Source organism: Scomber scombrus, chromosome 20 (genome assembly GCF_963691925.1).
Source record: "Scomber scombrus chromosome 20, fScoSco1.1, whole genome shotgun sequence".
Taxonomy (NCBI): domain Eukaryota; kingdom Metazoa; phylum Chordata; class Actinopteri; order Scombriformes; family Scombridae; genus Scomber; species Scomber scombrus.
In genome coordinates, this window is record NC_084989.1 from 10,133,792 (window position 1) to 10,159,440 (window position 25,649).

General features: G+C 39.4%; 1 protein-coding gene across 1 annotated transcript in view; it reads left to right on the forward strand.

The window, feature by feature from the left end:
- Nucleotides 1–25,649, forward strand: part of ctnnd2a (catenin (cadherin-associated protein), delta 2a) — a 218,703-nt gene that overhangs the window by 174,161 nt on the left and 18,893 nt on the right. The window contains exons 16-19 of the mRNA XM_062441201.1: nucleotides 3,435–3,617; nucleotides 6,980–7,153; nucleotides 9,888–10,038; nucleotides 23,783–24,032. Coding sequence (XP_062297185.1) covers nucleotides 3,435–3,617; nucleotides 6,980–7,153; nucleotides 9,888–10,038; nucleotides 23,783–24,032 — 758 coding nt within the window. The remainder of the gene's footprint in view (nucleotides 1–3,434; nucleotides 3,618–6,979; nucleotides 7,154–9,887; nucleotides 10,039–23,782; nucleotides 24,033–25,649) is intronic.

Sequence of the window (25,649 nt, forward strand, 5' to 3'; positions counted from 1 at the left end):
CCTGCTTTTCCCAGACTGCCTCTTCCTCCTACTTTCTGCTAATGTGGCTGTTTAGCTGGCAGACTGATTAAAACTCAGAGTCAGAAACATTATTAATACCGGATTGCTCCACTTTACCAATAATTTGTGTAGATTATTTCAAGAAAGATGTATTTGACATTGGTCTTTTAAAAAGCAAGAAAGCAGAAATGATTAAGAAACACAAGCTGGTAGTTTTAGTACAATTAACATTTATTACTAGTTAAGCAGGTACACCATATACTTGTATAATCACCATTAAAATAGTCTTTCCTCTCCGCCTTTCATGTTCACAAACTAGAGTTTTTCTCCTGTCTTTATTCAATAGCATGGTCTTTCAATTAAACAGCATCATTTATTGATTTCACATTCAGATTTTGTAATGCTTTCATTAAAACCCTACCCTCTCACTCAAATAGCTCCTGCTCACGCACAGATTTTCTCTGGATCTTCTCCAACTATATGCTTGCACTAGGACACATTGTTGCTTGCCCAGATTTCCTGCTTCAGCCTCAGCCCTTCTCCTCAAACTCAGGCAGCTTATGTGCACTCATGAAACGTCTGCTCTCAAATTGTTTGTGTCCCTGTCAAAGCTCCCCAACCAATAGAATCCCAAAGTGTAGTGTTGACCAATGAAATTATTCGTGCCTCCTTATGGGCATGTTCCCTTTTCTTCTTAGAGCAGGGGTGGGGATCCCTTGTTCTATCCAGGGCCATTTCAATTTTGATAACATCATTCAGAAGCCATAAAAAAATGATTGAGGTGAAATGTATCCCCGTATTTTAATATTAATAGGAATAATTTAACTGTTACATTAACATGCTTTTTTATTGGTCAAATTTCACACTAACCTCCAATGCAATGCCTGGAACTATTTATCTTTTGCAAAGTATTTGATATCAGATGGTAGAGATGATGATGATGATGATGATGATGCTGCTCCCAGCTGGTTTTCCAGTTTTTCGGTCAGTCTTGAGTAGAACCAAGTCTTTGCAAGAGTCAGTTTTGTAAAGAACTGCTCACAGCGGTATGTTGTCCTAAACAGAGATGCAAATTTCAGTGCATGCCTCCTCAGCATGGGAAAATGCTCAGGACGTGCATAAAGTTTATTGAAGCAGTAGCTTCGATTTGCAGGTTGTCAGGCACATCAGCTGGTTCCACATTAAACAGCATAGCAAATACGTTCAGTTCCTTTTCTTTACTTTTCATGTCCTTAAACCTCTCGCCAAATGCCTGAAGGAGTTTTGCACACTCACTAGCATATTCACATGGTATAGTAGGCTTTTGTTCTTGCAGTGTAGGAAAATGCACTGTGTTACCCCTTTCCAGTTTTACTTGCCACTGCTTTAATTGTCAACCGATTTCACATGTGAAAGCTGGTTGGGACCTTGTACCTTGACGTTCAGCTCTGAGATATACTTGGTGCTCACCGTGAAGGCCAAATCACTCAACCATTTGTTACCACTGAATTCCACAACAAGTTGTCTTTCCATCTCCGTGAATTGCTGTACTAAAATTTTAAAATTGTGTGAGCATATTTGTGTGACTCAACCATTGCACCTCACTATGGTAAACCAGATCGCTATGTCTTTTGTTACATTGAAGGCCAGAGAGAAAAGCTGGAAATTTCTTGTAGTGTCCTTCAGTGTTTTTTCAATATCTTGTGCCATATCAGTAATTCATCCTGCAACTATTCTTTGAGACAAACTGACACTTGGAGCAGTTTTATTTTGTCGAATGCTAGCAACTCTACAGCGGCAACAAGGCACTCTGTCACAAATTCTCCTCCTGAATGAGATTTCAGCTTCTTAGCTTTTAACTCACTCACCACAGAACACTGTCTCTGTCAGATTGTGGTTTCGTGAAAGCTGCTTGTTCAGCCCCCAAACTCCACTGACGAACATTAACTTTATCCAAACGCATTTGTCCTTGCTAAACTCCTCCAGTTTAGCATGATTCGATCTCTAATGATGCTTGATACTGGCCTTTTTCTATATAATAATAAAATGATCGTTTGTCCGTTTGTCCGACCAAATGTCCCCAGTATATGCCCCAGACGTCTTAGAGTGTTCCATACAGGCTGTCACTCTAACCCTACAGAGCTTTATTAAATGTGCTTTACCTGCTTTCTTGTACAACTTTTGGAATAAAAGGACAGTTTATTTTCTTGCTGTGCAGGTCTGTGCAAGCATGGCAGGGTTTCACAGGAAAGCATTACAAAATCTGAACATGAAATCAATGAATCGTGCTCTCAAATGGAAAGACCACATTGTTGAATAAAGATAGGAGAAAAAGCCCTATAACAAACCTCAACGGAAATGCACAAGATCAGAAGAATATTCACTAAGTGTAATGTAAAAATGATGTGCTGCAGTCAATTTTAAGTGTGTTTTTGATAAAGACCCTAAATCCCTCTCAGCTGTATGGCGGTTGTTCTGTTATTGAACTTGACACCTGACCGTCCTTTGAAGACAAGACGTGCCAAGTAATCATTTTAAAAGCAAAATCAACTGTCTCTGAACCATGCAGCCGGAAAGACTAGGCTACTGTATAAACGTGAAATAACAGATCGAAATACGAAATGTCATAGTAAATTGTAAATAATATGTAACTTCGCCTACATCAGTCTGTAATAGAATGTGAATAGAATTTCAGACATGACTGCAGCTCGCTGGAGTGAGACATTGTTTTGTTTGTTGCATCTCTTGAGGCTGTTCAATTACACTCCTTGGTTGTTTTTGTGTAAACCAACGGACAGACAGAGAGAAGATTGATGATTTGTCTTTGTTAATTCCCACTCTGTTGACTCGATGACTCCCCGTTCTCAATGATACTAAATAAGCACACCCACATGAAAGTACACATTTACACATAGACACACACAGCACAATGTGTTGTCTCTCATTCAGACACACGCACACTCACAGGTTCCTCGGCTGGCGGGTGCGCCTCTAAACACAGTGTTTAATGGGGTGTGATACAATATATTGGGCTTGTCATTTTTCCTCATTTACCTGAGTTCCTTCTAATCTCATTTCAAAGTCAGAGCTAACAAAATACAGAGGCATATTACCTATGAGATTACCTTCCTTCTGCCTTCTCTCTCTCCGTCTCTCTGCGTCTCCCACTCTCTCTGTTTGTCTGGCTCGTGGGTGGGGGTGCAAGGCCAATAGTGTAAAAATATGAGAGTAGGCAGTTTTTATTAGCATGCTTTGACTTTGAATTTGCTATGTTTTCAAGCGCGATGTTTGATTAAGTGGCATCAAACACAAACCTCCCACCTCAACTTTCTTACTTTATTCATTTATATCTCTCCTCTTTATTTCATTTACTCTTCCTTCTCCCAATCCTCTTCTCCTCCCACATGACTTCATCTCTTGTCTCTCATATCTCCCGACTCTTTGTTTTTTTGCAGACTGTAGAGAACTGTGTTTGCATCCTGAGGAACCTGTCGTATCGTTTGGCTGCCGAGACATCCCACGGCCAGCAAGGGGGTTTGGAGGAGCTGGATGGCCTGCTCTGTGATGCCAACGGTCGCGACGGAGAGAGCTCCGGCTGCTGGGGCAAGAAGAAGAAGAAAAAGAAGGGTGCCGAACAGGTAAGGACAGAGATGATAGGAGATGATGAGGGGCAAGGAAATCACAGAGATATAGATGGATGAAATGAACACACAGGATGTGTTTTTGGAATCTTTTTTTGATGGTTTGACAGTAATGGCAGGAAAACACTGTTTAACAGTTAAGTCCAAAATCTCCCATAAGTGTTCAGTTGGGTTGAGATTTGATGATGAGTCATATCATTTTCATGTCATAACACTCAGTGACTGCCCATGCCCTGTATGGAAAGGTATGCATTCATTATGTTCCTCATTTATTCAAGGTTTTACTTAAATTTTTCACCAATCTGTGGACATGGACATGGGTGCAAAAAGTAGAGGACAGCTTTCATGATGAAGCAGGGACACAGTGTGGGTAGTTGAGGCAGCCTCCCCTTCAACAGGGACGTGTGTGGTAAATAATGGAGAATGGAATGAAAATCATAGATCACAGAGCTGAGTTGAAAAGCATTGGCTTCTTTTATAATATATCAGCTCATTAGCCAGTTTTTTTTATCAATCTTTATATAATTGAAGCTTTTTAACCCTGCCTCTTTGTTCAAAAGCCTCATCATTTTGAGTTTTTTCTAGTTTCTTTGTCCTCCTGCCATCTCCTCAACTCTATGATTTTTCAGGCTATTAGGATATAGGTACTGTTGGTGGACTAGACTAGACTCTGGACTACTTGTCATGTTTTCAGAAAATCAAAAGCACACCTGACTGGCCTACATAACTCTTACACTAGTGAACGTGTACATGAGAGTTCTGCACAGGCCTAAAACTGAGACATGAACCTTTGTATGCATCTGTAAAACCCAACCAACTGAATCCGACTGTTTCTGCCAAATTTGAGACCTGAACTGAACCTTAAACATGAAGCTACAATTTAGCTTTATATCATCCAGTGCAGACAGTCAGCTCACCAGGCTAATGTGATGCCTGGGCCACCCTCTTTGGGCATTGCTTATCTACTTGCAACGATGTAATGCATAGTTACAAATGACTGACACGGTCAGAGAGAGCAAGAGAGAAATCCCTAAGAAATAACAGTGGAAAACAACAAAACTCAAATCAGAGGCTTTATTCAACACAACAACTCAAATTAGACCTGTAACTATATTTATTTGTGCACACACTCTCTATATGTGTTCATTTTATTCTGGTACACATTGAGAGACAGACAGTAAGACAGGCAAAAAAATGAGGGAGACAGACAGGCAGCGAGGGACTTAAAGAGGGAAATGATGTGAGAGGAAACCAGGCAAGAGGGAGAGAGAGAGAGATGGATAGAGAGACATAGAGAGTGCAAGAGAGAGACACAGGCAGTTAGACTGTAATGTAGTCTCCTTAATCATTTATTAGAGGTTCAGACAGCAAGGCCAAGGAGCAGCATGGGAGCCTGAACTGGACCTAAACACTCCTAATGGACTACTGGAACACACACATACGCACACACACAGAGTAGTTTTCATGCTTCCAGGGATATTATATAGAATTCTGCTTTGTTTGAATATATTAAGCTGTCTGTTAAAAAGTCTTGACACAAGTTATACAACATGAGAGAAATTTTTATGAGATTATAGTATTTTTCAAGTTTCTTTTTAAAGATGAAATCTGTAGCATTTTACTTTGTTAATCTACAACTACAGTAAAAAATGGAAGGGAAGAGTTCATACTTGATTAATTAATAATCTGACCAAATAACTTTAATGTGAGTTAATATTAGTTACTTTCAATGGGAGTATTATTATTTATTTAGTATTTACATTTTATGCTACTTTGTACTTCTACTCCACTGCATTTTAGAGGGAAATATTGTACATTTTTTACTCCATTTGTACTCCACTGATATGTAGTAAATTTCATAGCTAGTTTTGATACTTTTAGTACATTTTACAGCCAATACTTAAGTACTTTTACTTATGTAAGATTTCAGTATTTCTTCCTTCATTGGTTACTTTACTCACATTGTCAAATAGGACAGGTGTAGTAACCTGATCAATTTCTCCATAACAGTATAGCTATAGTTTGGAGAGCACCTCCAACCACAGTACTTTAAATGTTTCAGTTTTAGTATTTTAGGAACTACAACCATACATATAGTGTATAAAAATGCATTGATTAAAAAGACAATATAGAATCCACCTTTTAAAAAAATAAGGCTACATGAACATACGTTTCAAACAAACAAAAATATTTGAGCGTGTTTGAGAAACTTAATCTCTCGAGAATTAAAAAGACACAAATAACATACATTTTTATTTCTGTAGGATGTCTCTAGGCAACAGAAAATATTATGAAAGAGTTGATGTCTCTTGTTGTAGCTCCTCTACACACTTCAAACTATAAGAAGCCTTTGATTTTGTGATCAGAGAATCTATGTATAGATAAAAACATGCACACACTTGCGCGCGCACACAAACACACACACACTCTGCAGCACCTCTCTCAAGACACGCACTAGCCTAGTTTACCTTGAGACAAGGGGAGGAGGGGAGGAGAGGCAGTAGAGCGAAACCGAGAAGGTCGATAGGGAGAGGAAAAACTGCAAACTGGAGAGAGAAGGATTGAAATAGAATAAGAAAATAGAGAGAGAGGGATAAATAGGGAGAATAAGAGGAGAGCAAGGAAGAAGGAGGGAAAAAGAGGGGTAAGATATAAATGACAAGCAGCAGAGAAAAGACAAGAAATAAATACAAATAAAAGAGCAGGGAGGGAAAGAGATATAGTTGTGTGTTCATGACTGCATGAAAGAAGTGTGGGCATGTCACTCAACAAAGAGATTTCAACATCAAGGGACTCTATTGTAGTGGAGGAGGGGAAGGAGGTAAAAGGGAAGAGAGGTATAGAGCTTTAGTTTTATTGCTCAAAGCAAGAGGACGAGTAAAATGTTCTCTCATAGTCTGTTAAAATTCATCTCTTTTTTTTCCTATCTTTTGCCCTTTCCCACCACTCCCCTCCATCATCATTCTCGCCTGCTAAACACGGTAACAGGGAGTGATTTACTGAGAGGTACTGTGAGATGTAGTATGCTTTCATGTGCTAACACATGCACTTACACATATGAGAAAATACATTATACTCATCCACAGATTTCTGTCTTTCAATGGCGTTGGTATGGCGGTACCCCAGAGGTTAAAAGTCTGATGTATGATCAGTAAAGTACAAAAAGCAGATGGGGAAAAGTAGAAAACTGAATGAAAATTGTTCTTGTCTCTTCAAAATCCAAAACTGACTTCGACAAAAGTACAAAGTTGTATGAATTCAAGACATAATATTGACAGAAAAGGGTTTACAGTTTCATACAACTATCGTTTCATGAATAAAAAAAGAAATCTGTTCCATTGTTCTTTTCTTTCTCACAGTGGGATGGCGTGGGTCCCTTTCCAGACACAGCGGAGCCCCCCAAAGGGGTTCAGATGCTGTGGCACCCCACTATTGTCAAGCCCTACCTCACCCTGCTGTCTGAATGCTCAAATCCTGACACCCTGGAGGGAGCAGCCGGGGCTCTGCAGAACCTGGCTGCAGGCAGCTGGAAGGTAACCGCTAAGTTTAAATTGTTGCACCTTCTTATTTCTGTTCTCAAATTGTCTCTGTCACACATAAATATCATAATAAATACCTCTGAAACTATTTTTAAGCTAAAGTTACAAAGTGCTATGACAAATTGTTTGTCAGTTCCAGAATTCAGGCGCTGCTGTTTTGACTGTCGAGTGTATGACCGAAATGCTGGTGATGTAGAATTTGAGCTGACACTGTTCTTGCAGTTGCTGAACTTCACTTTGAATAGAGCATTGAGTAAACAACGAAAACTGTAAATGTATGCAGGTTTCTCCCCATTTCATTGTCGATTATTGTGAAAGGAAGGGATTCATCAAAACCCTGTCCTTACCCAGCCGTGCAGTGAATGCAGAAGCGCACAGTGAACACAAATCTTTGTACAGATAAACCACAGATAAAACTGTTTACTCACATTGTAGGTAGGACAAACCACTTAAGTGTGTATTAAACACGCATGTGTGATTATATGTACAATACCTACGTGATGAACAAGTATTATTTAGAATATGTCCTCTCTCCCTTCTGACTAACAAAGTCTGAATGACCTGTAATACATGTATTTGTATAGCAGAAAAATACCCATTTAAATGTTAACAAAGAGTTACATATCAATAAGGAAACTAAAGTGTGTGCAAACAAATATTTTTTCTTCATTCAGTCTTTCTTTTTTTTAAACCAGAGGCCACAGCACACAGAATAAACAACTCAAAGACATAATCGGTTGGAAAAATTGTCTATTTGCTCACTACTCCATCCTGCTGACTTTGAAATATTATGAGTGCAATCCCATGTTTTTATGTGTTTATAGTTTACAATACTGCTTAGTAGCAATGCAGTTACTGTAATAATGTAAAGGCTCTGAGCCTGAACACACCAGGGAGTACAGCCAGGGTTTAACAACAGCCGACTGATGGAAGCAGCTAGATCGTAATAATGTGTGAGTCATGCAGTCATATTAGATAGTATTGTTAAGGGCAACTCTAGCCTTGAGGGAGATGGATATAAGGGTAAAAAGCAGAAAGTATGAGGGCGTAACCTTTAAATGACCTTGAAATGATAAAATTGTATCTGACATTGTCGGTTGCGAATATGCTATCGGTCGGAATGTTGAAGAACATTTTTGCGTGGTCACAAAATGACGTGAGGAGGTTATGTTAATTTTGCTGTTTGTGAAAACTTGAACTCAAGAGGCAGTGAGAGACAGGAGATTGCACTATGGTGGAGAGGCATGTCCCTGTGGTCCTGTAGATGTGAGTGGGAGGTGTGTGTGTATATGATTTTGGTTTGGTGAGTATTTCCATTGGAAGAGGAATTGACAGAGAGACAGAGCAACAGAGAGATGCAAGAGGAGGCTACAGTAAGACAAGGGAGGAGATGGAAATGGGGGGGCAGGTGTTCCTCAGGAAATCACATTTTCTATTTTAGGGTCTTGCTGTATGCCTGTGTGTGTGTGTGTGTGTGTGTGTGTGTGTGTGTGTGTGTGTGTGTGTGTGTGTGTGTGTGTGTGTGTGTGTGTGTGTGTGTGTGTGTGTGTGTGTGTGTGTGTGCGTATGCATGCGTGTGCTTTGTTGTGTCTCGTCTAAATAAGCTACCTCTCCTGGCTGAGAATAGTACTGCTAACAGTTTGTGAAGAAGATGTGTTGGCGTACTGCTGGCACACTCTACGCTCTGCTCACTAAGCTCTTGGCTAAGACATATGATGATTTCCCTGGGGTGAATTATTTCCTGAAATTATTATTTGAACCATAGTTTTCCCATTTTGGTCTCTAGAAAAAAAAAGAAAAATTTCAATGAGCATTTGAAAGGTGCATTATTCTTTTTTACACTAACTTTCTGCTTCACACATCGCTTACTGATATCCATTCTTGGGTGCAGTTCAGCACATCCCCAGTCTTCTACAGTTGACCCACAAGGCGGCACCACTTGAGCCTTTTAGGGTCGACTAGACTATTTAAGTGTGTCTTTATAGTTATTGAGGGAGGCTAGAGTGGTCTCCAAGCTCAAAACTCTCTGGTTCATATAATTCTCCCTCTTACAGTATATCACTTGTGAGTCAGTGTAATGCCTCAGTCTCTCTCTTATTGCCCTTGAATACAATATATCCCACTCGACCTCGCCCATTGGCTGTCTATTTTCTTTTTTTTTATACCGCTGCCACTTGATTCACAGTGAGTCTGTAGCCCCTTCTTATACAGCCTGTTCAAGGTGGGACTGTTCCACTATTTTTCCACCTCACCTTTATAAAAAGTGCAACAATGGAATGGGGGGCATTTGTTGTTCTGCCATTAAGCCGGCATTGTGGTAATCACACTGCTGGAGCAGCATCTATGTAAAAGCGACAGTCGGCATGGCGGGATTACAGACACTATACCTCACACCTCTCATTCTGGAATACGGACATGTATGTAAAATCACACGGGAACGGCATTGCCGGCATGCTAGCATTGTTTGGTTCAGTGTGAAAAAGCAAAGCCATCATAATGAATGTGTCTGTATGATAATATAACGTCTGTATAAAAAGAGATTATGGTAAAAAAAAAAGAAAAGAAGGAAAAAAGGAAATAGTCATATTACATTGAAAGTGTTTGGAGGGGAAATCAGTCAAACAAAGCACAGATATATTATAATGATGTCTGAAGTGGAAGTAAACTGTTTGGAACAATGGACAAAAGTAGAAAAAATTAAGATCTTCCCCCCTGCTTTCCCTGTCAGTGGTCGGTGTATATCCGGGCTGCTGTCCGTAAGGAGAAAGGCCTTCCCATCCTGGTGGAGTTACTGAGGATAGACAACGACAAGGTGGTGTGTGCGGTGGCCACCGCTCTGAGAAACATGGCCCTGGACATCAGGAACAAGGAGCTCATAGGTGAGTAATAATGAAGACTTTGAAATCTTCAAATCTGTAACAAGAAATCATTGCATGGATTACTAGCCTTTCTAATCTCTTACACTATTATGTTCAAAAACTGTGTTTTTTGTTTGTGAAGTTCAACCAAAAGCCCGTTTTCATCACTAATTGCATTCTCTTGTAGCTGTTCTACTGTGGTCTGTTCCTGTCACAATGTGTCATTTAGAGTACGCGAGTCAGGCACTTGTATTCATCTGATGTAACACCTGGGTCAAGAGCTTGTAGCCAGTTGCACCAATTAGAAGTACTGTAGAAGTAGAAGTCACCTCTGTCTTTTAGAGGTAACATGATGTTGATTGCTCACCCGGCCTGGCCTACAGTGTTAACCTGATGAAGAATTATGGTACTGCTGTGTGAATTTGACCCATTAAATAATGTTATTAATTAAGACAGTTAACTAATAAACACAATCTAGTATCAAGTTTATATAAACAGACAAGTAGCAACATGTTCATGTGATGAAAACTCATTATGCTCTAAATCTGCCATACATTACCACACTATGACGGAGGAAATATCATGGATGGGGAGACTATTACTACGGAATTATTGAGTAAAATCAATTCACATAATAATGTAATTAAGGTGTGTTTGTTGATGTCTGAAAGATTCAGGCTAATACGGAAAGAAAGACTAAGGGAAATAAACAGGCAGCTGATATGTATTTAAAAATGAGAGGCTGGAGAAAGAGGTAGAGCAGTAGGGAGATAAAGGAGGAGGTGATCAGATCAAAGGCTTGAATTGAGCTTTGGATAGCACAAGGTAGTAATGAGTGAGCCTTAGTCAGGCTTACAGACTGGCAGCATTATCATATCTAGGGACAGGGGATCACTAGGTAACACATTAATACATTAGGACATTTTTATATCACTGTGTGTGTGTGTGTGTGTGTGTGTGTGTGTGTGTGTGTGTGTGTGTGTGTGTGTGTGTGTGTGTGTGTGTGTGTGTGTGTGTGTGTGTGTGTGTGTGTGTGTGTGTGTGTGTGTGTGTGTGTTCATCACTTTCTCTCCCCATGGCTGCGTCTGTATAAACACATTAATTGATATGGTTGCGTGTGTGTGTGTGTTTGTGTGTGTGTGCATGTGTGACATCACTCATCTCTGTCTTTGGTATCTATGATTATTGCGGCTTCCTAGTGAGCTCATTGGTTTCTATAGCAACCCGGCTACCCTCAGTCTCAGGCGAGGGGTGTCTGGAGCCTTTCTGGGTTTTGCTGGAGTGGTGTAAGAATGACAAGGAATGCCGCCGGCAAAGCTCAACACGCCATACTGTGATGGTCTGGCTGGCGCTCGGTGGCGGATTACAGGATAATTGAAGCCTTCACACAAAGACACTTATCAGTCGGTCTTGAATTTTGTTTTTTTGTTTTGTTTTGTTTTGATTTTTTTCTTTCTACACCTGCAGTTTATCAGGAAGTCAGATACATAGAAAGTTAGGTGGTGTAGAAATCTTTACAAGTACATTGATCTATGCCTTTTCACCTATATGTCTTACATACTTACATCTGCCTGTTAGCCCTATTCCAATATTTCTGAAATGCCCCACTTTCAAGCTATAAAGGCAGCCATAGATAAATACAAAAAATAAGTATATAGATAATTTATCATCATAATAGAGCTTATGAGGATTTATACTATCACTAAAGGAGATTTTAAATTTGTTAGAAAAAATTGGTAAACTCTAACCTCCAAAAACTGTTTGTATAGTCAATATCGGGTGGTTTGATTCCACAGTTTGATTTCCAAATCGAATGTAAATGTGAGTGTTACAGCTTGCAAACTTGCAGATTTTAGATGGTAGAATATGGAAGCAGAAATCATTCAAATGTAATCACAGTCACAGCCACTGCAAGATGTGTTGTTTTTCTCTAATTAGTACTGGATCAAACTGGAAAGCATTGATACATATCAACTGAAAGAGAATTGTTACTGCACTGTGTAAATGTTACCCCCGCAGCCAGCCAGGCACTGTAGAGTTTAATAATGTGTAATGTATAATATGATTGGTTTTATTAGAATAACATAGTATTGCATGGCCAAAATGCTGTTTCAGCTCCCTTTAAATAAAGTCTTACTGAGCCATTTGCTCTTACATTGTCAAAATGAATTATTCATTTGAATAAAACAGTCCACATTCTGACAGGATTGAACCAATTCTCCCATTTGACCTTCTACAATGAGAACGGTGTGTGTTTTGCTCAGAAAATCATTAAAATGTTTGCTAATTGGTTCGAATATTAGCGGTAATTGGTCCATTTTACTTTTAGTCTTTTATAGCCATTAGCTTTCCAAGAAGAAAAAGATAAAGAGGAGAGTTACAGAAAGAGAATTCGCCCCTGTAGTGAATGTGCACTTGATGGAGAGAAAAGCAAAACACGCAGGCTGATTGAATAATATAATTACTTGCAATTTTACAGGGAAAATCAATTCATATTTGTTGGGCATTTTCATTTGAATACATGCTTGACTTATTCAGTTGTGGGGTAACATGATTTGAATCCTGCGTGTGATTGGCCCTCAGTGTTATGTTTTAGGCTTATGAAGACACAATAAGACAGAGACAGGGTGATGGAAGCAAAAGAAGATATGTAATAGCGATAGAGAAAATTAGAGGCATTGCAGATCATTATTCTCCTGTAGTTACTGTGGCACCATCAGGGATAGTTTGGCAGATTGATGAAAAAATAGGTACAACAGTGCCAGAAAACAGAGGTACATGAAAAATATTGTTCAGAGATGTCACCAGTCCGGTGTAGCTAATATATTTAGAAATGTGGATTACTCTTCTTAAACAAAGATCCCTCGAGCCATTTGAATGCTGAGTGTCAGAAATACTCCTAAACTGTCCATTTTTCTGTGTGATTGAGTGATTGGCTGAATACACTACATCCAGCTGAACATGCACAGCATGAGCGTCTCATGATATTCCTTGTCTGATTAATGTAAATATTCAACAGCCAGACATTTATAAGAGTCTCTTCACATGTCATTTACTTATTTATATACCATTTTAAACTGGGCTGAAAGTGGCTGCCCATGGTTTTATATGAACTAATGCTGTTTTAGTTTTTCAGTTTTTCTATACCAGCTGGACCCTGCCTTAGTGGGACAGGCTTTAATAGTAAACATTTCACAGTACTTGGAATCATTTCTAATATTAAAATTGTTTAATGTAACCCTGCTCTGTTTAGATAGACAACCAATATTATTTAAATCATTTTCAGTATCAGTATGAGTGGAATGAATTATCAATATCCGCTCACAAATCAGCTTATCTTCCAAACTGTGAGATGGCTAAATTGTAACGCAAAAAGCGTCAGGCAGAGGTAATGGCACACAGGGACACAGAAAGAGAGAATGGCTCAGAGATGCAGAGAAAAAAATGGAGAGAGGATAGAGAAAAGTGAAAGGGATCAGTCAGGGATGAGCCTTTGCTCCTGGCAAGGTGTGAGTTGATATGTGTCGACAGGAAAGAGGTAGAGGCCAGGCACTCCTAAGAGACAAGCCCCATTTGGCCCGTGTTCACAAGCTATATCCAGCAGAGTGACTCTAACCTCTGAGTCAAACACCTTTTTCTACACCATGCATTTCTGGAAAAAAACAACAGTTTAACCCACAGTGACAAATAGATTTTACAGAGCAGTTTGTTGGTCCTTGTCAGATCTATGTTTCACCTAATTATAATATCCTTTTGCATGGCTAAAAAAATCCCTCTGTCTGAAAAGCAAAAGACCAAATCTTCTTCTTTTAAAACTCATGCGATAGTGTGTCACAAACTGTTAGTGCCGGTGGGTTTGGCAGCATCACTGTAGGGGAATAGTTGTTTGCATGAGAGCTCAGCCAAGTGAGTGGAGATGAGAATCATCTTTCGCACACAATAACCTCAGTGTCAGACCCTCTGCAACGTGCTGCATGATTGGATGGCAGTGAGACAAGCAAGAGGGAAGGAGCAAGAGAGACACAAGGCTAGAGAAGGATGGATGAAATAAAGGAGCAAGAGGCCAAGTCAGGCTGTGGCGACTGAATCGGGGTTGATGATGAAACAGTATAGAATAAGAAGAGAGAGCAGTGACAGCTTAAGACCTAACCACATATATATGCTTATATTCTAATCCCTCTGTAATATGATTTAGTGGCATATTGATGTCACTGAGAATCATTCTTCTCATCTGTCAATGTTTTTGTCTCTCTCCTGATTTCACCTCCTTCATAGTTTTTGATTTGCATAATGTACTGTACGCCTGTGCAGCAATGAATGAGTCCCATTCACTGCTTCACCGTCTGTCTGCGCAATTCTTCCCTATTTACTTACAGATGGTAATTTGACACACATGAATTGGGAACGGCACTTGAATGCCAAAAAGACACTATTATTTCAAATACAGCAGCCATTTACCAAAGGTTTTTATAAACACATGCTGCGTCTGCAATCAAATCCAAAAGAAAGTTACTGTTTAATGAAAAAGTGATTAATGCAATCCATATTTATTTAAGACAATTCGTTTATTTGATGTGTTTTTGTATTTAGAGACTCTAAATGCTAAATCTAATTGGGTTTCTGTATTTTGCAGTAAGGGATTAATTTCAATTCCAAATATGAATTCCTACGAAAACCTGTACTGGGGATTATATTAGATATGTGATGTATATAATACAAAGTTCAATGTGAAACTGTTTATGTAAAACTTTTTGAGTTACACTTTTCATACATCTATTAAAGCATATTGAATTTTCTAAAAGTTTGTAATCCTAATATGCTAAAAGCGTTTGATTATCTGTCAATATACATATCAATTTCTAGGAGGCTCTCATGTTGGATATGTGTAGAAGCTCCACAGCTCTGTTTGAAAACACCTGCAGAATACTGATAACTAGAAACGGGAAGATTCACCGATTCGAATCAGCACACCAACATTTATGATGCAATTGCAAGAAAGTGTCGACCGGATACAATTTGGGATGAATTCGCAATGCATGGTTGCATTTTTGCATCTGTAAAATCTGATTAATTTATACATAATTATAAATAAAGGCCCTCTGCCTTTATTATTTAGAAATGTGACCAATAATTTGAGTGTGCTTCCATATAATTCCGAGTGGAACTTGCGCTCTAGAAATACTGTTCCACATGTCGTAGAAAGTGGATTATTAAACTATTTTTACAACAACTGTTTGGGTCACTGAGCATATGCATTTAAACTGGAAGGGACTTGTGAAAAGGCCTGTTTGTGAAAGGTCCAAGTGTGTTTTTAGAGGTAAAAAAGAAACAGCATTTAAATGAGTTGCAGTACAAAAGAAACAAATATGTAAAGTAAAAATGCTTAATTTATGATTTGCTACATGCTTAAGAAACAAAATCAAACTATCTGTACCATACTGTAGTGCATAACATCATTCTTACACATCATGTGGAATTGCATTGTGTTGAATCAAATTGTGTTAAATCGCACTGCATCGCAATAGAGGTAAAACGTTTCATATCGCAATGGTAGTTGCCTCATATGTATCTTTAATGCATGGGAACATGGCAATGCATATTGCATCGGCCTCGGTGATAGAGATGGAAATCCCTACTGATAACACATTTATTTGATTGTTCGGATTGCTTACTGGTTGCAGAAGATACCCTGCCCTAAATGTAGTAAAACAAAAAAAGATTTCTGATGTTTAGTCAAAAAAAGCACAACTTTCATCTATATAATGATGAATATATGTGAAAATCACAGCAGAGCATTAAAACCTGATAAGAAGATAAATTGGCGATAAAAGTGACACGGATAAGAACAGAAAATGACTCTTTGTCTTTGTTCTCTTGTCACACCACACCTCTTATTGACTTTTTCCACCCCTCCCACTCTCCTCCCCTCATTTTCACTTTACCACTCTCTGCCCACCTTCCTGTCTACAACATGAATACTATACCTCCACCTACCATCCCTTTATTCCACACCCACTCCTCTTTCTCTGTCTCCTTCCCTCCTTGCCATTTCAGACATGAGCTCATAACGCCGCACCTTCCCCCTCCCGCAATCTCTCGCTCTTTGTGTCTCTCATTGATGACATCAGTGCTGGGGAGTGTTACTGTGGAAACCGAAGATGTGCACCACAGGGATGTTACTAAATTCATGATTGCAAATGTGTGTGCGTGTGTGTGTGTTAGTATGTGAGAATGCGTGGTTATTAGAGGTCAGGCACTGTTATGTGCTCATGCAAATAAGCTGCAGAAGCTTCACAGGTTTAGGCCTTTGATCTAAACATTTTATCCACACATTCTCACACACACACACACACACACACACAGATGATGTAGTATGTTGCAAGATTACAGAACTGGAGAGTGTCCAGTTTTCCTCATCTGTGCCAACTTTTAGAAATTTTGCCATCTCTTCTGTTAGTAGACTGCACATTGGTAAGAATAAAAAAACTTTGAAGGCTGGAGGACTGAAGACAGTGTGGCCGCATCCACAGACTCACACCAAGTTGACACACACTTCTGTGTCCCTGTTGCAGCAGTACTTTATGAAATTTCTGTGTCGCCTTCAGGATGAATCTCTTGTGTGTGAGGGTCTGGCATGTCTTTTATCAGCACACTTTGTTCTCTCTGGCATTCTCCATCCTCTGCTCCACTGTGCCAGACTGAGAGCATGACAGACAGAAATAGACATAGAGAACAATAAAAAGAAATAGAGAGAAAGTGCTGTCATGAGATGATGAGATTTTTTTCGGCATTACAGCTGTCCCTCCTGCATCTGACGTGATCATGGGAGGAGCACAGCCATGTTGAATGTTGCTCAGGAGTAACAACTTATGTAAATTAGACATTCAAAATTGTGCCCTCATAATTTTATTCAAGAGAATATCAAAATGTCTTCACTTGCAACAACTCAACTGATCACAGTTGACAACTTGCACAGTGTAACTTTATTTAACCGTCACAATAGTAATTATCAATTTTCTGTCACTGTGAGTCTGTGTGTATGCGTACAGTGGGATTGCAAGGGTGAATCTATACATCTCCCCTAGCAGGCCCGTTTTTCATGCGTGAAGCCGATCTTTAATGAAGCCACAGGTTCCTCACAGGGGAAAAAACATCCCCGCCTTTCCTCCCTCTCTCCCTCTCTCCCTCCTCTGCAGTTTACGCTGTAAACCTGTCACCCACAGACATCAAAGAGAGACACAGAGGGTGAGATATAACTGGTGTGAAAAGCACCAAACACAGGAAGGCAGAATATTTTAGAACGGGAAAGCGACGGCATGCCACTTTCCAATTTACCTCCATTTCTGACCTCTTTAAACCTGCTGTGTTTCATCTGTCTGTAGCCTCCTGCGCAGTTCATTTTATTTATTTATTTCTATATTTATTTATTCATAAGTTGAAAGGAATACACCTCACTTTGTGGTGGGGAATCAGACTCTCTTTGGAGGTTATTCCTATCCATTTTAGCTTGATGAGGATCTGAAGATGTTGGTAATTGGTGACTGCAGGGTGTGTGTGTGTGTGTGTGTGTGTGTGTGTGTGTGTGTGTGTGTGTGTGTGTGTGTGTGTGTGTGTGTGTGTGTGTGTGTGTGTGTGTGTGTGTGTGTGTGTGTGTGTGTGTGTAATAGATGTTTTCACATGTTTGTGGATGCTTTCCAGAAGAGCCCATAATCCAGAACTCATTAGAATGCCGTATTATTTTTTTTACAATTTGGATTATAGTAAAAGGGAAATGAGTAAAATTGATTTCAATAAAAATCCCCCTCCCAGCTCCCAGAGTGACAATATTGATGTTTGACAATATCTGCAGTTAGTTTGTAGATGCAATTTTAGTAGAGACTTACATTCAGTTTAAGCTTTAGAGGCTGACACCCAAGGACCATAAAAATGCCTTCATGTTTTCGTTAGAGGAATTGTCCCACAGAGCAGAGATCAACACCCTGTTGCTTTGAATCTGGCGCCCCCTGTCGATGATGTGACACACTGCTAATGAAATCACACCTGGGAGGCTGATTCCAATCACACAGAGGACACTAGAGACACTGGTTGTGTCGCTGAATATTTGAATAGCAGGTATAGCACCCCATAATTATGCCACATTGGAAATTTAGCTGTCTGTCTAAGCTCACTGATGTCAAATCCAAACATTGAGGTGACCACATTTTAAACTAAAAGCTTCACCTGTTCAGAGAGTTTACACACAGGGTTAAAAAAACATGTCTATGTTTTCAAATATAATCATTTGATACACAAACTACCCATTTATGTATCAGTTTTAATTATACACATGAATGTCTGTTCACTGGCCTGTAGGTAATCAAATTGGTTCATCGTTTATCACATTCTCAGTTTCTATTCTTACAACCCAAAACAGATTTCATAGCTGCTAGCTAAACTACCTTATATGTATTAGGTGCTATTCAGTCCAGAGCATAGTCAGACAGCCCAGAGATGCTTTACAAACATAACGTAGCCTGAAGCTTTTGATATTAGCAAGCAGCCCACCTCAGAGACCCCAACCCAGTCACTGATAACTGTGTATTAAGCATACTTTATTCTCAGACAGTCAGACACCACCACCAATCAAACTGTTTCATCTTTCCCCGCATCACCCTGAGACAATTACCTCCAATTTTACTTCAATAACACTCTCCCTTCTCCGTCAGTAAACAATCAAATCACTCTATTGTTGAGGGTAATTGGATCTCTTTAAATCAAATCAGCCATTATGGCCCTGATGAAGCACGCCTTGCTCAGCGGGGGTTAGCGACACATGAGGGAATGCAGCACAGGAATACATTACCAGCTCTGCCTCCCAGGTGAAGACGGTTATATTGGAGGAGTTGTGTAATACAGGTTTATTAGACTGTGCAGTGATCAACACAGGGCTTGTTTCTCTCCTCGAGGACATGTTCCAGGTGAAGCTCACATTTCAGTGACATAGAGAGCGGATGTTAGAGCAGAGGAGATATGGCATTCCAACATTGTATAGCTTCTGTGTAAGTCACAGCTGGACCTAAAAGTAGAGAGGGTCACCACCCACTCATGAAAAATCCATCCTAATTTTCTCTTCAGCTTTCACTTTTCATTACTTTTGCAGAAACAAACACATTTCTGCAACTACCATAAGATAATTCTGAGGTTACAGGAATAACTGCTACATGATGTCCCTGACTTGGCCTCTGGTTGCATTATAATTTAGAGATTGATGAGGCTTTTTTGTGCAGCTGTTTACATTCTAACAATTCAGATTAGTCATTTATCAACTAAATACCTAAAATGTAAATGTGGCCTTAAGAGATTGATTGTATATTTAGCAGTGATTAAAACCCAATATTTAAACAAATAATGTCCTCATCAGGGTAATCAGCACATCAAAAGATTTAGCTTTTAAGATGTTAAATCTTGCATTGACATTTAATCTATAATTCATCAATATGCTTCTTGCAAGCTCTAGGTATCATAGTCACAGGATGCAGAAAAGAGACCAGATTTTCTTTGGTTAATGTGGCGTTTGAGCAGAGTTTTGCCTTAGTTAGGTCCCCTTCAGTTCATTTTAATGTAGTTTTTGCTGTTAATTGACTGATACAGTGTTAATATGTGGTCATAAAACGCTGTGAAATATACAATAAAACCCACAGGAGACAAAAAAAAAAATCGGTGCTGAGATATGTGGGTCTTATTAAATATGTCTTGCATCAAAGCAAACAATTCAGTAGAAACACACCACAAGCGAAACAAAACAAAAACAAACCGAAAGCCAGATAATGAGCAATGTGTATGGGATATGCGTGCATGCATGGATGCATGAGTGGTGTATTGTCAAGGTGAGGTGTGTGTTTGTGAGTGTGAGGCTTTCAGTCATGCTTCTTAGCACTCAGTGATTACCAGGAGACAGCTTCTTCCTCTAACAAGGTGTGTTATTAATGGTTGGAAATAACGAGGGCTTCTCCGTTTGATTCTTCAGCTATCAAGGTGTTTCACATTGCGTTCCTCTCAGTGTACACTAATGTCTGTGTAGACTTTTTCTTTCTTTCCATGCTACCTAGTCCTCTTCTCCACCTTTCCTCTCACTCACACATGGGTGACTGTTATGTTGTTTTACCCCTCCTCTTTCAACCTCTCTCTCCTTTCATATCATCTTCTCATTCTGTACTCGCCCGCTGTGGGATGAATGTGATGATTTTGCAGAGGCTGATAGGAGTATGCACACACCTATATACACACCCACACAAACACATAAGCATATTTTAAGGATATGCTGACAGCACTTTATCAGAGCATCTGTCTGTAAGCAGAAAATACACAAACACAGATATAGCTCCAATACAGAAGTTTCCACATCTTTTATATTTTCTCCATATCCTCCTTTTGTTATTAGTAGATTCCCTACAGTCAGTCAGTTGATAAATTAGTCACTCACTCAATCAGTCAGTCAGTCAATCAATAAATTGTCAGTCATTCACGCAGTAAATTATCTGGCAGTCAGTCAGTAAATTAGCCAGTCAGCAACTTTGTCATGCAGTCAGTCATTAAATAATTCAGTCACTTACTCAGAAATTAGTCAAACCATTAAATAAAGCAAGTCGTCAGTAAATTAATCAGACAGGAAATGAGTCAGTCTGATTCAAGTCGGTCAAGTAATGAGTCTTCTTCTTAGGATGCAGCTCAACTTTGTCCTCCCAGCTAAAAGACAATGACCACTTAACCTCTGTTCAGCCTGCCAGCCTCCGATAACACTCGGCCAATTAACTCACCACCCCGTCCTTATAGATAGAGCTTGTGTGTGTGTGTGTGTGTGTGTGTGTGTGTGTGTGTGTGTGTGTGTGTGTGTGTGTGTGTGTGTGTGTGTGTGTGTGTGTGTGTGTGTGTGTGTGAGTGTGTGTGTGATTGTTTTCATTCTAAAGTGTATAACGACAGGGGTTTTTTCGTACAAGGGCATATATGTACAATCAAGCATATTTGTGCGCGCATTCCCTTACTTTATGAAGGTTGATAGTGTCATGTGATCTCCCCGCTCTGTGCATTGCTTCACTGTTCTCAGCCCTTCCCCGATCATTTAGACTTATTAGAGGTAATATGAGCGAGGGATTTACTATGGGCCCGTGAGAGCTCCTTGGTATTACAGTGATGAATTGGTGTGAGAAAAACATTAAGCATGATGTGGTAGTGTGGAAATTATTTTTAGAAAGGGGCAAGAGTAAGAGTGAATGAAGGAAAAGGGAAGATAGGAGGAATGGAAGGAGTCCAAAATCACTCACATTAAGTTAAGGCTGCATTCTACAAGTGATGGAACTAAGCTGCACCCCACGAGGATGTTTTGTTTTTACTTTTATTTTTCTCTGAGAGTTAATGAATTCAAAGTAACACCATGAAGAAGACCAGAACTGTGATGCAGAGTGGCAGGTAGATAAGTATGAGGTAGTTCAATGCTATCGCTGTGAAAATGAGTTGTTTAGAATCATTTCACCACTGGAGAAAAAAAAACTCCAATTGTGAAAAATCCAATAGCATTTTGTGTTTATTGGGAATTGAGTGCTTTGGCCTCAGTTTTCTCTGCTACTTGAAAAGATGTAATGTTCCACTTGAAGGCGATACAGCTCTGGATTTAATACTTCCTGTTTTTCATCTACTTCATCTCATCCAGGGCTTCTGTAGAGGACTTGATTTTGTAAAAATCTAAATACTGACAGTGACTCAGAGTGCCTAAAAGAGCTGCTCTTCTGTGTTGTATACAACCACACACACATACAAACTTGCATGCACCTGCTGTTTTAAATGGCTTGCTTTGTTACTCCCAGCAACACATGTCACAGAGAGGGTAGACCTATTCATTCTTGTGGAGATACTCAGTTGATTGAAGTGTGCCTTTTAGCGGGTATTGGGGAAAGAGGGCTTGTCCTAGTGGTTTTAGTGAGTGGATTTAGTTAAAATTTAATCACATCTCTGCCATGTTTCATTATTCAACTATCACCTCTGCATCCATTTGACAGGTTTTTTTTTACCTGAAACATGACCTGTGGGTTGTGTCGCAGGAACTCAAGATGATTCAAGTGTAATTGACAGGCTTTATAATGGTCAGGGCATTTCTTACCCCTTGACTGCAGCTCATGTTTCATGGATGTACTCAGACCACCTCAGTCAGCACAATCACCTCTTTCCTCTTATCTCTTCAGTTTCTCTCCAGTCTTCAATTCTTCCACTCATCACCTATTTGGTCTGATCTCTCCTTTATTGGCCCCTCTCCTCAATCATCTTCATATCCAGTGTTCTCTCCCTCTCATGGGAAACTCCGCTGTGAGTTCCTGAGTAGTTACCTCAGAAACACTGCAGGAAATAACAGTCAATTGTTTCCTAATTAGAGTTAGGGACTCTCATTCTCAGGTTTTTTACAGATAGGATAGTCATTTAATAAACTTGATTCAAGATTGAGTAATTGCATAAAGAGTAATTGCACAAAGAGGAAATCACTGGCTAAATGTTACATGACCCTATTTGCAAGACATACAGTAAACATTAAGTACTTCTATTAAATTAACTGTTTGTTGTGCTTACACTGTTCCGTCAGGCTATTGGAAGTGCTGAAAATGAGCTACTTTTGCCTCTTTTTCTCTCATCAGACATTCATTTCCTTTGTGGCAGTAAAACATGTTACACCAGCCAGCTGCTTAGGTTGAACCAGACTTCCTGAGATCTTGCTCACATTCACACTATAAACAGAGTTAAAGAGATTCCCTAGTCCGGCTACAATAAAGCTACCATAAAGCAACCCATAATGCGGCGCTCTCTTTGGGAAACACTTTTTCCATTTGAGAATCTGATATTGTGAATAACATATCATTTTCATACACATGCACGTTTATAGTCCATCGATACAAAATACAAGATGTTTGGTCGAGCATGTTTCTGATTAAATAATCTATCTAAACTTTGGCTTAAACTCACTTTATTGCTTCCATCTGCTTCACCTCTGACTAGCTTAGTTTACGGGTTTCCTATTTGAAAGCAACTCCTGGACATCTTAATTACTCCTTCTCTCTGTTGCTTCGATTTCGTCAACAACCCATTCTTTAAATGTCAGTTATTTTTCATTTTCTTCATATGACAGCTTTTTCACTGAAATACCACAAGTCACAACTTTTATTGGATTCCCAGCATGTCTGAATTAGTGTGCGTGCGTCAGAGGATATGCAGTGCGCCCTCTCAAACTAAAGCTTTAAGGAGTTATCCAAACCATTCCAAAGCTGTACAAGACATTTGCTTTAAAATATATATGTATATATATATATATATATATATATATATATATATATATATATATATATATATATATATATATATATATATATATAGATATATTAAAAGGGCAATTGTAGTTTTATTAGAGACTTTGAAGCATCCCTTAAGTTATTATTAAGCATTAAGTATGGATTTCCATACAGCAAGTATGGATTTTTATAACAGTCAACCACAAACACGTGCATACCTGACTATTTATTATGTGCCTGTACATGGGCATATACCCTCATCCCTACACATCAGTTTTCAGACTGTACACTGAAAATTATACAATATATTAATGTTTTCAAAGCTCAGTCCAGTTGTTTCTAATTCTGTCCTTTCTATTGTGCACAAAAATCCATCAGTGGGCAGTTTTTGGTAAATCGTCTCAAGCATGTGCAGAGAATGAAATTTGACCAGTATTTTTTGTCTCCACACATACCAGGTAAATATGCCATGAGAGATTTGATCCATCGGTTACCAGGCAGCAGTAGCAGCAGCAACAATAACGCCACCAGCAGTGGGACCTCCGGGAACACAGGCCCTCCCAGCAAGGCCATGTCAGATGAGACAGTAACTGCCATCTGCTGCGCACTGCACGAAGTCATCACCAAGAACATGGAGAACGCCAAAGCCCTTCGCGATGCTGGCGGCATTGAAAAACTCATCGGCATCGCCCGCAGCAAGGGAGACAAGTAAGTAGGCCAAAGTTTTGAGAGCACAGTGCAAGACTAGGTACAGTTTGTCTGTGTTAGTAAAAGTACTGGTATGTTTAAGATGAAATTAATATTCACACTTATGCAGACTAACTAGGAGATTAGCCCTAATTTTCCTCTCAGAGGATTACATTTTTCAAGACTGTAAGATATACACTATTCACATATGCTGCATCCAGTTCCTCTAATACTATGCTGAATCTGTTTCCACTGACTGAAATATTCAAACCCAAATGGATAATGTCTAGATGTGTTGTTCCTCATTGCCTCAAAGGTCAGTTTGACATGTTTGGTATTTTTGGAAACCCCTCAGACCAATTAGAGGATCGTTCAGGGTTGAGGAGGGTAAAAGAGGTGGTTGATTAGACACTAGTTTTTTGAGGGAATAACACAAGTGACCTTGCACCTATGGGATTGTGTCTCAGCTGGCCCCAATAAACTGCCTGTGAAAGTAAAAATTATTAACTGTTACATCAATTACTTTGATGCTGAATTAACCAGTTTGTGCATTTCAGAAGATTTAATTTGTTGAATGAATTTGGCGCCATAGCATTATTCAAATTTAGGTATATTTAAATTACATGTATATGGATGATTCTGTTGCAAAATACATAACTTGAGCTACTTCAGGAGCAGAGAACACTGTCACACCTCTAAACTTCCATATCATCAGTCTGTAATAACGTAGCTAGAGGAACCTCACTGTTGAATCTGTATAACCTTTGGTGGTGGATGGTGTTTTTTTTGCAGATAGCATACTGGCTCAGGGCCTGGACACTGACAAAACACTTTTTTCTCAAGCGCTAGGCAGAGAAGATAAAAGCAGCAAGTCAGAATCTGGCTCTAAAATGTTTAAGTTACACTGTATTTGAGAGAATTATCTTGGACAACAACTTCTGCAATACTACATGTTTTGGTGGATTCCTTCATCCAAAATGAGTTGTGAGTTGAATGAATCCAAATTGAACACTGGTGAAAAGTACTCAAATTTCAGATGTCTATAAGTTGTTAACACGTTGACTTCATAATTCTCAAATTTAGAGAAAATGTCATAAAACTGAAAACATCGTTGTGTATCAGAACTTTTTTTTTGCCTCTTTCCTCTTCCCTTAATGATCTCATGACCCCTCAGATTTATCTGGTGACCCTTTAGAGGACAAGACATAACTTACGGGACATGCCCAGGATGCTCGCAATGAAGCAAAGGGCATTGTTTTGTTTATATCATTGGAATTTTGGACATTTTTGAGCTTCAATTGTAAAGGCAATGCTGTTCTTCAAAAATTTAGATGAGCTGGTCCTTCTCTGTTCCGCGCTGTTGCCTGATTGGCTGAAGATAAATAGGTCTTTAGAATGTAAAACTGCACATGGCGATTTGCCAAGGAAGGTCTTATGAGACCCCAGCCAGCGGCCTCAGACGCTCTGCAAATAACCAGTTCACACCGTTGCAATTTTCTCTGCAACATTCTGAAACCGTTTTGTCTCGTTGCGAATCAATGATCTGAACAAGGCTTTATTATACCTGTCAAGGCATCATTTCACAAACCCCATAGTGTCAGCAGTGACCAGGAATGTAACTCCTGTTGTCATGGGAGA